The sequence below is a fragment of the Leopardus geoffroyi genome, chromosome B4, assembly GCF_018350155.1.
Source record: "Leopardus geoffroyi isolate Oge1 chromosome B4, O.geoffroyi_Oge1_pat1.0, whole genome shotgun sequence".
In the NCBI taxonomy this organism is placed as follows: domain Eukaryota; kingdom Metazoa; phylum Chordata; class Mammalia; order Carnivora; family Felidae; genus Leopardus; species Leopardus geoffroyi.
Genome location: NC_059341.1, coordinates 72316016 through 72330528, shown reverse-complemented (window position 1 = coordinate 72330528; position 14513 = coordinate 72316016). Strand labels below are relative to the sequence as shown.

The window sequence follows — 14513 nt, the reverse complement described above, 5'->3', positions numbered from 1 at the left end:
TCATGAATTCAGCAAAGTTGCAGGATATAAAATCAATGCACAGAAATCAGTTGCATTCCTATACACCAACAATGTAGCAACATAAAGAGAAATCAAGGAATCGATCCCATTTACAATTGCACAAAAAAACCATAAAATACCTAGGAATAAGTCTAACCAAAGAAGTGAAAAATCTATACACTGAAAACTATAGAAAGCTTATGAAAGAAATTGAAGAAGACACAAAAAAATGGAAAAAGATTCCATGTTCCTGGATAGGAAGAACAAATATTGTTAAAATGTCGATACTACCCAAAGCAATCTACATATTCAATGCAATCCCTATCAAAGTAATACCAGCATTCTTCACAAAGCTAGAACAAACAATCCTAAAATTTGTATGGAACCAGAAGAGACCCCGAATAGCCAAAGAAATCTTGAAAAAGAAAACCAAAGCAGGAGACATCACAATCCAAGGCTTCAAGCTATACTACAAAGCTGTCATCATCAAGACAGTATGGTATTGGCACAAGAACAGACACTCAGATCAATGGAACAGAAGAGAGAACCCAGAAATGGACCCACAAACATATGGCCAACTAATCTTTGACAAAGCAGGAAAGGATATCCAAGGGAATAAAGACAGTCTCTTCAGCAAGTGGTGCTGGGAAAATTGGACAGTGACATGCAGAAGAATGAACCTGGACCACTTTCTTACACCATACACAAAACTAAACTCAAAATGGATGAAAGACCTAAATGTAAAACAGGAAGCCATCAGAATTCTCAAGGAGAAAGCAGGCAGAAACCTCTTTGATCTTGGCAGCAGCAACTTCTTACTTAGCACGTCTCCAGAGGCAAGGGAAACAAAAGCAAAAATGAACTACTGGGACCTCATCAAAACAAAAAGCTTCTGCACAGTGAAGGAAACAATCAGCAAAACTAAAAGGCAACTGACAGAATGGGAGAAGATATTTGCAAACAACATATCAGATAAAGGATTGGTATCCAAATCTATAAAGAACTTATCAAACTCAACACCGAAAAAACAAATAACCTAGTGAAGAAATGGGCAAAAGACATGAATAGACACTTCTCCAAAGAAGACATCCAGAAGGCCAACTGACACATGAGAAAATACACAAATTATTATTTTCAAGTATTGTTGATATAGAAGAACTTTTGGGGGTAAAGGAAGTGTTTTATATCTTATAATTATGGTAGTGGTAATGTGTAACAACTCATGAAATTGGTGGTAATGCTTTTGTATACAAATTTTACCTCAGCAAATTTGGTTTTTAAGTCTGAAGATAATGTATAACACAGTAACTATAGTTGATAAAACTATAAAACTATAATTGAAATTTGCTAAAGGAATATAACTTAAATGTTTACACCAAAAAAAAAAGATATATGAGGTAATGGTAGTGTTAACTAAGTCAATGGGAGAAATCCTTTAATAATATATGTATATATACATATACATATACATATATATATATATATATACACACACACATATCCATCATGTTGTACACTTTAAATATCTTATAATTTTATTTGTCCATTATACCTTGGTAAAATTGGGGAAAAAAAGTTGTTTTTTTAAAAAAGAAGGTAAAAATGTATATTTAGGAATAAATCCTGGCAAAATTGCATAAGACATCCTTTCAGAAAACTACAAAGAGTATAAAAACTAATAAAAAGTATTAGAGAAAGAGGAAATATATCATGTGTCTGGATTGCAAGATGCAATAATGTAAAGATTTCATATCTATAGAATCAATGTAGACTTTCCCCTCCTCCATTTATTGTTTTGGTTTGGTTTTGGGTGAGAAATTCACAAAGTGATAGACAAAAAGCTCAGAGAATCAAGATAGTTTTTAAAAGTGGGGGGAAAAGAGAGGGCTTTCTCTAGAATTGAAGTTACTCTAATTAAGTCAGTGTAATATTTGCAAGTTTAGACACCCCACCCACCCCCCCAAAAAAACCTCATGACAGTTACTATTAAGGCAAAACACAAGGAACACAAGGGAGGAAGTACAAAAAACAATGAGCACTAGGAGATCAAACATAGCCTTTGGAGTCAAGGAAGGCTTTCCCAAAGGAAATTAATTTTTTTTTATTTAAAAAAAATTTTAACGTTTTTATTTATTTTTGAGACAGAGAGAGACAGAGCATGAACAGGGGATGGTCAGAGAGAGGGAGACACAGAATCTGAAACAGGCTCCAGGCTCTGAGCTGTCAGCACAGAGCCTGACGCGGGGCTCGAACTCACGGACCGCGAGATCGTGACCTGAGCCGAAGTTGGCCGCTTAACCGACTGAGCCACCCAGGCGCCCCTGAAATTAATTTTTTTTAAGTTTATTTATTTATTTTTTGAGAAAGAGAGAATGTGCATGAGTCGGGGAGGGGCAGAGAGAGAGGAGACAGAGGAGCCTCTGTGGATCAGGCTCCTTATTTGACAACAACGTGACATGGGGCTCAATCTCACAACCACAAGATCATGATCTGAGCCAAAATCAAGTGTGGGATTTTAACCAACTGAGCCACCCAGGAAATTAATCTTAATATGAGACAGAGTCAGGTGAGAAATAGTTAACTAACTGGGTAAGAGAATGAGAAAAAGAGAGGAGCATTCTAGGCAATAGGGACAGAATAGGCAAAGACTGTGAAAGGAAAACAGAAATGATAAAGTAATAAGACCCAGGAACCACAAGAAAAATCAAGATGTCTTGATTTTTTTCCAAGCATTCAAGTGATATAAGTGAACATGCTTTGTAAACTGTGGAGAGTTATTTCAGAGGTGGAGGGGGAATTCATACATACTAAATGCCTATGTGAGCCAGGGACCACTCCTATGAGGCCTTGCATAGTTAACAGTAGTAAACAGGAAACTATTAACAGAGAGAGTATTATTTCTAGTTCAAAACCAGAAGACTCAGAGAGGTTTGGCAAAATATTCAAAGTTGCAATAGCTAAAAGCCTAAGGGTGGAATTCACTCCCATTATTAGCATATACACTGAGTTATCTCAACACGGACGTGGTTTCTGCACGTGTTGGTCTTGAGAGTCAGCCTCATGTGGGAAAGAGCACTGGACTCTGTAGTTCAAAGAGTTCGGGTCTGTTGTGTCAACTTGGGCCATGTATTTGTTCCCACTGCTTCTTTGTGACATAGGGATGAGAATATCTTACATGTTTGTATGGAGGACTAAACAATATAATGATATTGTTATGTATTTTATATTTGCATTTTTATTATGTTTTTTAAAATATTTATTTATTTTTGAGAAAGAGAGCATGAGCAGGGGAGAGGCAGAGAGAGAGGGAGACACAGAATCTGAAGCAGACTCCAGGCTCTGAGCTGTCAGCACAGAGCCTGACACGGGGCTCGAACCCACGAACTGTGAGATCATGACCTGAGCCGAAGTCAGACGCTCAACCGACTGAGCCACCCAGGCGCTCTATATTATGTTTTTTAAAGAGCAGTCATTAACTTCCCAATTATGAACTATAAAGTAATGAAAATTATTTTCACTAAATCTGCAATGTTATCAGCCAGCTTATGAAGAGATTTTTATGATTTTCAAAGTTTACTTACATATGTTGTCCTATTTTATTTTCAAAAAGAAAATAGTATAAAAATAATTCTTATTAAATTTTTGGACAACATTTTATATCCAAATCTAGTGTAGTTATTAAAAGTAATACAATGCTCAAATGAGTTTGCATTCCTTGAAAACTCACATCTAAATATTTAAAAATAGACTTCCCAGAAGCTCAACAAAAGACAGGGAAATGACCTTGTGATTCAAAAAATGCTGTGGATAATCTAGAAAACAAATAATCCACATGTGGCTAATCAAGAGTTGATTAATTGTTTTCAGAATGTTTAATTGCCTGTTGTTTATCAATATAATTTAACTACCAGTGCATATGACAGTGATATAAATAGTACAAGTACTATTTTTATGAGAAATGATGTCAGGTTTTTATTAATAATAAAGAGTATGAAAGATAGTACTCTCATTATTTGACTTTGGCATTAAAAATAGTGTGCTAATTTTTTAAAAGAACTGGATTTTCTCTTCTTTTGTATAAAGTAACAACTAATCAGTTTTCTCTTAGCATAAAAAGGATCTTAAACTAATGATTAGGGTCTATTTTAGGTATGGGTGATTCTAGACATTTGCACATTTTTACTCTTAGTTATGTTGTATGATAGAAATAACTTTTACTGTGTATGAGAAAGAAGTTATCACTCAAGTGTCTCATTTTATAATGTATCATTTTATAACTATATTTAATTTTACATGGAAATAATTTGTCTAGAGTGACCCTTTATTTTTTTAATGTTTATTTATTTTTGAAAGAGAGAGAGACAGAATGTGAGCAGGGGAGGGGCAGAAAGAGAGAGAGACACAGAATCCAAAGCAGGCTCCAGGCTCCAGGCTCCGAGCTGTCAGCGCAGAGCCCGTTGCTGGGCTTGAATTCACGTACTGCGAGATCATGACCCGAGCCTAAGTCGGACTCAATGGACTGAGCCACTCAGGCACCCCGAAAGTGACCCTTTAAATGCTTATGGCAAAAGCCATTTTCAGTTGAAACCAGTGGTCTGTGTCACATTGTAGAAGACATCCATTCTTGTGTCATCATATCTGATGGAGACAAGGAAAACAAGACGCTGATGTGTGTGTGGTTTTTTTCCCACATATTTTTCTTCCTTGTTTTTCTGCTTGTTGGTTTGTTTTTAATGATTGCTTCAAAACATATGTGCTTTCTAGAAAGTCTATCCTCAACAGTGCCTTCCACTTTTATTATCTAAGTCGATTTTGATCTCTGGAGTATGACTACTATTCGTGACTGTTGTTAGATGGCTAAATATTATTTGGAGTTTGGAATCTCTGTACTCTGGGAAAGCATTTTAATATCATCACTAGCTGACTGTTCTAAATGTTGCTACTGAGAAAGTTTTAATTGTCTCTAGGGAACTGAGAACTAGTTCTTTCTAAGATAGAATATGTAATGAAATCATAGTTTTCATAAAATGTATTTTTAGTTTTCTATATAATGTACCTACAGAGTACAGAATTAAGGTCCTTATAATCAAGACCAAATCACATCAGCTTATATGTCCTGTACTAATCTTTTTGAATACTTTTATTCACTTTAGAAAGTAATTTGTTCCAGCTTGGTAGTTCTTATGTGGAATGAAATAATATAGCATTTTCCTTTCCTAGATCTACTGTTCTCTGTATATCTAACTCAATTAGATAATGTGCAGTGTTAGTGACCAAAAGAAAATAGCCAAGAAATGAATTCTTTGAAAGTTTTTTTTATTGTTTTCTGGTATTACACAATAGGGAAAGCACAATATGTGCATGTTTGAAAATGCACACAATATGTATGTGATTTTTATAACTCATAGTAATATTCAAATTCATGTACAGATAAAATATACATCTTAAATTGTGGATCAGATTACAACTCTTCACTTACTGCAAGTTTACATACACACATCAAATAGCTCACAGATAAGGCTGTTTGTTTTAATTAGAGCCACGAGCCAAACACACATACCTTCTGGTGGAAAGTGAATACTTTGGTGATTCAAGCATACTTTCCTTTTCTACTGACTTTCACCAAAGTAGAAACATTTGCATGCACAAATCAAAATTAGCAGGAACATGAAAGTATAAAATGAAGTAATATATATTATCTGGCTAGTTTTTCTTCACTATCCTAAATCAGAGCGAGTATATAATTTGAGGCATCATGACATATGCATCTTATATATTTTATAAATTGAGTTATATTTTAAATGAATTAAGGCATTTCACTGCCTGAGGAGTTACTCAGAAAATTCTTCTGAAATGTGAATAATTGCTTCATACTATATTTTGGTGTTTTCTAAACTTCAGTCATTTGTGTACCAGCCTCATAATTTTTGTTATGTTCATAGAATGTTTATTTTAATGTATACTGAATACTGTTTCTGTAATCTTTCTCAATTTTTAAATTTGAGTCTAATGTCACTACTGTACTATTAGTATCACTTTCTATAAGTGGAAATAATTCAGAAATATAAATGTGTAGTCATTAAAATATATTATCACCTAAATAACATGCCACTGGTGACATGTTAGTAGATTGAGCAGCATGTTGGGAGACACTGTCCTGTATGATTGTCATTTCAGATTTTTAGACATTTAATTCTCTTAAAACACAATTTAGGTGTATATTAAACTCAGGGCAGAAATTACTTCTGGTTTGTCCATCCTCGTTTTACCAGTATTTAGTACTTGGCACAAAACAGGCATTTAATAAATATTGAATGGCAAATTAATGAGTGGTCATGTCTTTGCATATTAATTCTCTAAAATACTGCTTGGTAGTAAGAATTAAATAATAAAACTCAAGCAGTAAATGAAAGTACATTTTGCCCAGCATATGTTTGTATCCCCAGTCTTGAGAACAGTAGGTAATAAATGCGTAGCATTCCTATTAAACTTCAGTGAGCATGTTTCTAGCTCACGGAAGGGTACTGCAATGTGAGAAAGAGAAGCGGGCATGAGGCAGTAAGGAGCAGCTCTAATGATTGGGAAGAGTGAGGAGAGAAAGTAAGGGAGAAGTAAAACTTGAAATACATATCTTTGGGGGCGCCTGGGTGGCGCAGTCGGTTAAGCGTCCGACTTCAGCCAGGTCACGATCTCGCGGTCCGTGAGTTCGAGCCCCGCGTCGGGCTCTGGGCTGATGGCTCAGAGCCTGGAGCCTGTTTCCGATTCTGTGTCTCCCTCTCTCTCTGCCCCTCCCCCGTTCATGCTCTGTCTCTCTCTGTCCCAAAAATAAATAAACGTTGAAAAAAAATTTTTTTAAAAAAAAATAAAAAAAAAAAAGAAATACATATCTTTGTCAGGAGATCTGAGCTAACCCTGCAACCTTGTTCAGCAACAAAATAGAACTAAATTCAAGGCTAACTGTACATGTGAAAATTGTTTCAGTAGAGAAGGCTCTGCTCCATTAATAGTTACTTGCAAATCACCAATACTAATGACCAGATTCTTCTAAAATAGCAGAGATACTCTGTAATATCCCCTCATGGCCTTTCTTCCAATACACTCACTTCTAAAGCTGAAATCCCAACCTGGTTTCTTTTGTCCATGCACTTAAGAAATGACATAATCAATTTTCTGCATCATTTGGGTTAGAAGAAAAGACTGTACAAAGCTGAAATGAGCATAGCATTTTAGCCCCATTGATAATCAGAGATTCATCAGTTAGGGAGGCTCCTGAAATACAAATAGGCTGTTTCACAAAACCTAAGAGGCCTAAGTAAATGGAAGCAATCCACATCAGCTATCTGTCAGGAAGTCCGTGGTTAGCTTATTTGACCACTAACAATTATTTTGACAGCAGGAATTACTGACAGTCGGAACTAACTCTTCGGAAGAGGAACTATGGAGGCAAAACCATTTTTAGTTCAGAAATAATGTTGAAGTTTTACAGTGATATAAAACATATATATTTTTTGCCTATTACCTAATCTGAAAGAACGGTTTGCACCTTGTTTTAGGGAAGGGACTCTGGGCTTATATCTCTTTAAAAAAAACTTATTTATTCATTTATTCAAAAAAATTGTCTCTTTCAAAATTGAACATAGACAAAGAGAAATTTAACAAGAAAATGAAAGGAATATATACTTCCAAGAATTTGGAGTTAAATGAGACTGAAGTAGGAAGGAAGTAGATTCTGTTGAGCTGAAGTGGACTGATTTGAGGGAAAAGACTCTAAAAAGCAGCAGGTCTTCCCTTCAACACGAAGGACACCATCATGCCTGGTCACTACAGCAGGGACTATAATGCAGGCATGGGAAGTGTAAAAGAAAGGGCTGTCCTACCTTGGCGAGTGGAATCTCCAGGGATGGCATAGGGCTATCAAGATGGAAGTTGGGTTCCTATGTTCATCATCACACTACAGCTGTGATAATGCTGTGCTATCTAATCATTTACCAGGGTCTCAGTCAAAGTACCCAGAAAACCAGGAGTTTTATGAGCAGGGGGCACTCTGTAAGACAGCTCCTCTATGAGCAAAGGAAGAGATTTGGATTGGCATTGGATGTTCTCATCATTCAACAGTCTGAACAAGGAGAATAAAGGGCTCACACTATTTGGGAGTAGTAATAAGCCTCTGGAGGAAAATATATGAGACTCAAGATACATAGATCTCTTTGTTTTTAGACACTTTGGCCAATCTCAGCCTGTGTCTGTTTAGATGAAGGAACACACACGTGAAAGTCAGGCAAACATGAAAATTTAAGTGACTTTGTTTAAATCTCATGATTTCCTTTTGCCTTGTTTGTTTTTTCCCCATATGTTCAACACGCTATCTACCTGGCAAGATTTTTTTTTGAGGGTTGACTGGGATAACATGTGAAACCCATTAAAAAGTAGCATAAATGGTGTATATTCTTGGAAATATGGAGCATGTTGCTGTGTGAGTGCCATTGCTATATGTTGGAGATGAATGAGATTTTAGTCAGGTGTGGGTAGGTTGTACCTATAGTATTAAAGATCCTAAAATCTCAGCAAAAAGGTTGTTTTTCTGTTCATATTCTATGTCCATCCCAAGAAGAGGAGGAATGTGCCCCACATCATCCTCACTTAGGAACTCAGGCTGATCTTTAGAGCCCCTGGAAATTGCTGGACATTGTGATGGGGAAGGGGACATGTGTGTCTTGAATGCTCTGCCTAGAAGTGACACATGCCACTTCCTAATTGGCTTCCTGCATTCACATGGCAATCCTAGCTTGTGTCCAGAAGAAGAGCTAGAATTCTATGGTGAGCAGCACTAAAGATTGTCATACGTGGTTTCTTGTCATTATTTGCAGTTGGAGGCCTTCCACAACAGAGAAGCCATCTAGATATTTCTCCTATGACTAGTACCGCTACATTCTTCCTATATAGCCTTCAACAACCAAGTAGACTTTTTTGAGTTTATGTTTTCCCAGTTTTGAGGAGTTGCTGGCACTAAAAAAATTAGTAGCTGTCTAGCAGAATATTTTAGTTTGGGGCAGAGAAAAGCAGCAATTGTGTAACATCCCATTTTTGTTTTCTTTGCCAAACAGATATTGATGAGTGCTCTGATGGCTTTGTTCAGTGTGACAGTCGTGCTAACTGCATTAACCTGCCTGGATGGTACCACTGTGAGTGCAGAGATGGCTACCATGACAATGGGATGTTTTCACCAAGTGGAGAATCTTGCGAAGGTCAGTACAAGGAGAACCGGAGTTTATAAGAACACCTTTTGAACTTGAGGAATATACAGTAAGATGTAAATAGTAGACATTGATCTAATGTTGAAGTTATTGGGGTGCCTGGGTGGCTCAGTCAGTTAAGCATCTGACTTTGTCTCAGGTCATGATCTCACAGTTTATGAGTTTGGGCCCCACGTCAGGCTCTGTGCTGTCAGCTCGGAGCCTAGAGCCTGCTTCAGATTCTGTGTCTCGCTCCTTCCCCCCCCCCCCCTCAAAAAGTAATAAAAATTTAAAAAATTCATGTTGAAGTTATTGGTGGCTTTTGCTGTGTGTTTATACAACAATTGGAAACATGTTAAAATCTAACCTTCACTTACTAATTATGATAATTAATTGATTTTTAGATATGTTAAATTTGTGACACTAAGCCAGTTCTCTATGGATACTTGTAACTGTTGAAGGGTGTTTTTAGGATGAATAAAATAGTATCAGATGAAAATTTTAAATGGCAGCATGCATAAATCTGAACCAAAAAGAGCTAGAAAAAAAATAGATGAGGAAAGCAAGATAAAAGGAAAATAGAGGTAGAGGTAATATGATAATGCTGTGGATATGATAATGCCAAGGATAATATTCACAATACACACTACTCTGGACTATTCCTAACATACCACTTGGATGGCAAAGATATTTACTGAATGTTGAATGTTAGACATAGAAGTTATGACCCCTGCTTCAAAGAAGATTTCAATCTAATAGGAGCGAAAAATTCAATCAGATTATATTCAGTTATTTACCATTAATTTTGAACTATTTTCAGTGAATTGACAACTCTGTTCCTCTATACTCTCTATTGAAGGGCATGATTTTTCAAAAGCAGGCAGAATATACAAAGCCCAGTGAGCAATTGCCAGGGAAACCACCCACACCAGAAGGATTGGCCATCAGAAGTTTGGCACAGGAATGGAAAACACAGCAAACCACAAGAAGTTATTATTTTCTCCATTTGTATTTACACCTTCATAGAGTAACAGCCTACGAGAATAATGTGACTAAAGTGACACAGTCAGTGAAAGCCTTGGAGAATCTAACTTAACGGTACTTGACACTTAAATGATAAGATGTCTTTTATTCTTGGACCTCAAAGGGTTTTCACACAGAGAAAAGTGAAGCTGACTTGGATGACAGATGTTTTCAGTGTGCTTTGCACTTTGCTGGCAGCTCCAGAGCTCTGGACCTTCAGCAGAGGGGTCTCTGGATTTTTTGCATAGAGTGGAGATGCTGTTGCCTTGCCAGGGGCTAAAACCTGGCATTTGCAAATAACCACCTAACTGTGGGCTGAGGGCTTTGCCTTGCACTTGTGATTGTCCCAGAGTGAACAGTTCCAGCCCTGTAGAGAATTCCAGGAGGCAGATCAAGCAGTGTGATTTTGTACTTCCCTGATAAACTGCTTTGCCTGTATTCTGCAGTTTATCGTGGGAAGTCTACTGTTTTTGTTTAAAAACTCTACCTTTTTGTTAAGATTGTCTTTTGCTTTAAGTTACACACATGTAGAATGAATATAAGCCGATTATAAATCGTTCAAATCATACACAAATACTTAGATTAAAGCTGAAAATGCATCTTAATTTCATCTCTCCCCTTCCCCCATCCTTTCCACTTCTCTAGGGGTAACCTGTGTTTACTTTTGCCTGGTATCCTCAAACACCCTTTTCTGTGCATCAGAATGTGAACAGCAAAAACACATACCTCTGCCCACTATCTCACTTTACATTTGCAACGGCGCTCCCTCACTATCTTTTAAATTTTTGACTGCAAATCTCAAGAGGGCTGTATTAGTTATCTGTTGATGCATAACAAATTACACCCAAAACGTAGCAGCTGAAAACAACCAAAATTATGTCACAGTTTGTATGGGTGAGGAATCTGTGCACAGCTTACCTAGATGCCTCTGGTTCATGGTTTCTCATGAGGTTGCATGAGTTGTTGGTCAGGGATGTGTTTCACCTTGCAGAATTGTCTGGGGTGAGAATGGGGGGAGCCACACCCTGTTTCCAAGATCGCTCATGTGGTTCTTGGCTGGCCTGGTTTCCTTAACACATGAACCACTCTACGGGGCTGCCTCAAGACATGGGAGCTGGCTTCCCCTCGAATAAGCAAGTGCCCATGATCTTTCTATAACTCAGTCTCAGATGTGTCATTTCATTGCTTCTGTGTTTGTTAGAAGTGAGTCAGTAGGTGTAGCCTGCCCACATTCAAGGGGAGAAGATGCAAGAGCGTGAATATTAAATGGTAAGAATCACAGGGGACTGTCCTATAGGCTACCTGCTACAAAGGCCATCAGCTTTGCCAAAGATTCCTATTTTATTTCCTTGGTTACTTTCCCCTGCAGCTCTCTAATACCACCATTTCACACCTTCTGTCATCTCAAATCTCAGGTACCACTACCTTTCTCATCATTCTCTGTTGATGGCCCTGCTTCTTATTTAACCAAGAAAGCAGAACTTCATTTCTGCACCAGGAGTTACACTAGACAACTCGTATTTATATCTTTATTTGCTGCTTTCCCTCCCTCCCTCCTGTTTCACTAAGTTTCATTTCTCCCTCCATAGTACCTTACCTATCATCCCTTCTCACCTGCTTGAGGTTTTCGCCTTTGTACTCCCCACTTTCTCTTCCATATGACAAATACTCTTTTTCTCTCCCATCATTCTCATCAGCACACAAACAGCCTGGAGGAGCAGCCATCTTTTACAAATGAAATAAAAACAAACAAAAAGTAACTTCCCCAATATCACCTGATCCTCCAAACATTTCCCACATTTTTCTGCTCCCTTTTAGAGGAAAATTCTGAAAGAATCTTTTATATTTCTTGTCTCCATTCTCTTGCTTCCAACAATACTTTAATCCCACTACCCCCACTGAATGCTTTCCTTTCAAGATTATTGACCTTTTCCACGTTGCCAAATCTGCTGCTCAGTTAGCGTCTCTTTGCTCGACAGCTCAAGCATTTGAACCAGTTGATCATTTCTTCCTCTCAAAACAATTTTATTCACTTGGCTTTGAGGATACCACTCTTTCCTGTCTTTCTCTAATTTTTAATATTTTATTTTTGCAAGAGAGAGTGAAAGCAGGGGAGGGGCAGAGAGAGGGGGGGACAAAGGATCCAAAGTGGGCTCCATGCTGCTCACAGCAGAGAGCCCGATGTGGGTCTCCAACTCACGAAACTGAGATCATGACCTGAGCTGAAGTCAGATGCTCAACTGACTGAGCCACCCAGGTGCCCCTCCTGTCTTTCTCTTACCCTATGGGTCTCTCCTTTACCTCTCCAGAAGACTACATGTTCCAGTATCACGGGGCACTTGGCAATCTTCTCTATCCATTCTGAAACTGAATCAACCACATTAGTTGCAGATTCATATATATCGTTACCTACTCGGTATCTAACTTGGATTTCTTAAGGACAACTCAGGATTACTGACTAAAATACAACTCTTTTATTTAGTCTCTAATTCTTACAGGCCCCTAAACCACAGACCCAGACCAACATCTTGGAGTCATTGTTTCTTTCTTTTCTTTATACTTCATATCCAACATATCAACAAGTCTCATAATTTCCATTTTCAAAATATATTCCTGATCTGACCACTTCTCACATTGTCTACTGTTACCATGTTGGTCTAAGCCATCATTATCTTTTGTCTGAATTACTATAGCTTTCTCCAAACTGGTCTCCCTACTTCCACCCTGGACTCCCCTAGAGTCTTTTTTCTATAGCACCCAGAATGATTTCTTAAAGTCAGAAGTGGGAGCATGCTCCAATTCTGTTCCAATGCCTGGAGCCTTTCCATCTCTCTTCAGAGTAAAATCCAAACCCCAACAGTGGCTTACAAGGGTCTACATGTTATGGGTACTTGGCTTTCTTGCTATGTCACAAATGTACCAAACGGATTCCCTTCTCATGTGCTGTTCTTTTTTTCTTTTTTGGAAGGTCCTTCTCCAGATCTTTGCATTCTTCTTTCATATAATTCAGATTTCCTCCAAAATGGCTTCTCCTGGACCCCCAACTTAAAATAGCATCCTTCTCTAACGCTCTTCACTTAATTTGCTTCCCTTTTCTTCACAGAAATTATGTTCTTCTGAAATAATTGTATATATTATTTGTTAACTTGCTTATTATCTTCCATAGACTATATAATTTTATATATATATATATAAAATTTATTGTCAAATTGGCTAACATACAGTGTGTAAAGTGTGTTCTTGGTTTTTGGGGTAGATTCCCATGGTTCATTGCTTACATACAACACCCAGTGCTCATCCCAACAAGTGCCCTCCTCAGTGCCCATCACCCATTTTCCCCTCTCCGCCGCCCCCTCAATCCATCTCAGTTCTCTGTATTTAAGAGTCTCTTGTGGTTTGCCCCCCTCCCTCTCTGTTTGCAACTATTTTTCATCCATCCCTTCTCCATGGACTGTAAGCCTTAAGGGTCATGGATTTTGTTTGCGTGTCAGCCACCAGTGCCTAGAACAATGCTTGTCACATGGTTGATAATATACTGATTTATCTAATGTAAAAGGTTGAGATGGATAAAATGAGTGAGATATGCAGGTAATATTTAATCATAAGTATGTTAGGAACATAACCTGTGCTAGAAGTAGATACATAGTAGGATATGTAATACATATGTCACCTGGTAGAACTAAATATATAAAGTAGTGATCAGGACAAAATGACAAAACATAATTAGTGCATTCGTGAGTGTTCAGAAAATAACAAGGAAAATTAAACTAGCCGCTGAAAATAACACATGAGAAAGATGAAAATAGGGAAGTAAAGGATTGTATAAGATGCCTATGCAAAAAAGACTTTTCAAGGAAATACTATAAACACAGAAGTAGTAGAAAATCTTATTTAAAAAAATATGACTCTGGAAGGATGACTCTACTGTTATCTTCCAATAGAATTTATAATAATTATCATAAATATCTATGACTTTTTTAGAAGACAATGCTCTGAAGGATTCCTTTTTAAAAAAAACCTATGTTATATAAAAAAAGACTAAAATCCTTCTTCTAAACAACTATCCATTTACTGTAATTTCAGTGATTCGTAGAATTATAATAGTATTTAGAAGGATACAATTTTAAAATTGTGATTATATCTGAGCAGGTACCATTTTTCTGTTGCTGAGGAAAAAAAAAAAGGCACTTCAAAGTGGACAAAGCCACAGCAGTTGGTTTACAATTACTCTGAAGATATGAATAAATATATTTGAAG

At 37.3% G+C, this 14513-nt stretch overlaps 1 protein-coding gene across 3 annotated transcripts in view; it reads left to right on the top strand.

Moving 5' to 3' along the window:
- The window catches only part of NELL2 (neural EGFL like 2), a 329888-nt gene that overhangs the window by 297554 nt on the left and 17821 nt on the right, over nucleotides 1-14513 (top strand). For all 3 annotated transcript variants that reach the window (XM_045462596.1, XM_045462598.1, XM_045462597.1), the window contains one exon: nucleotides 9105-9245. In XM_045462596.1, the coding sequence (XP_045318552.1) occupies nucleotides 9105-9245 (141 nt within the window). The remainder of the gene's footprint in view (nucleotides 1-9104; nucleotides 9246-14513) is intronic.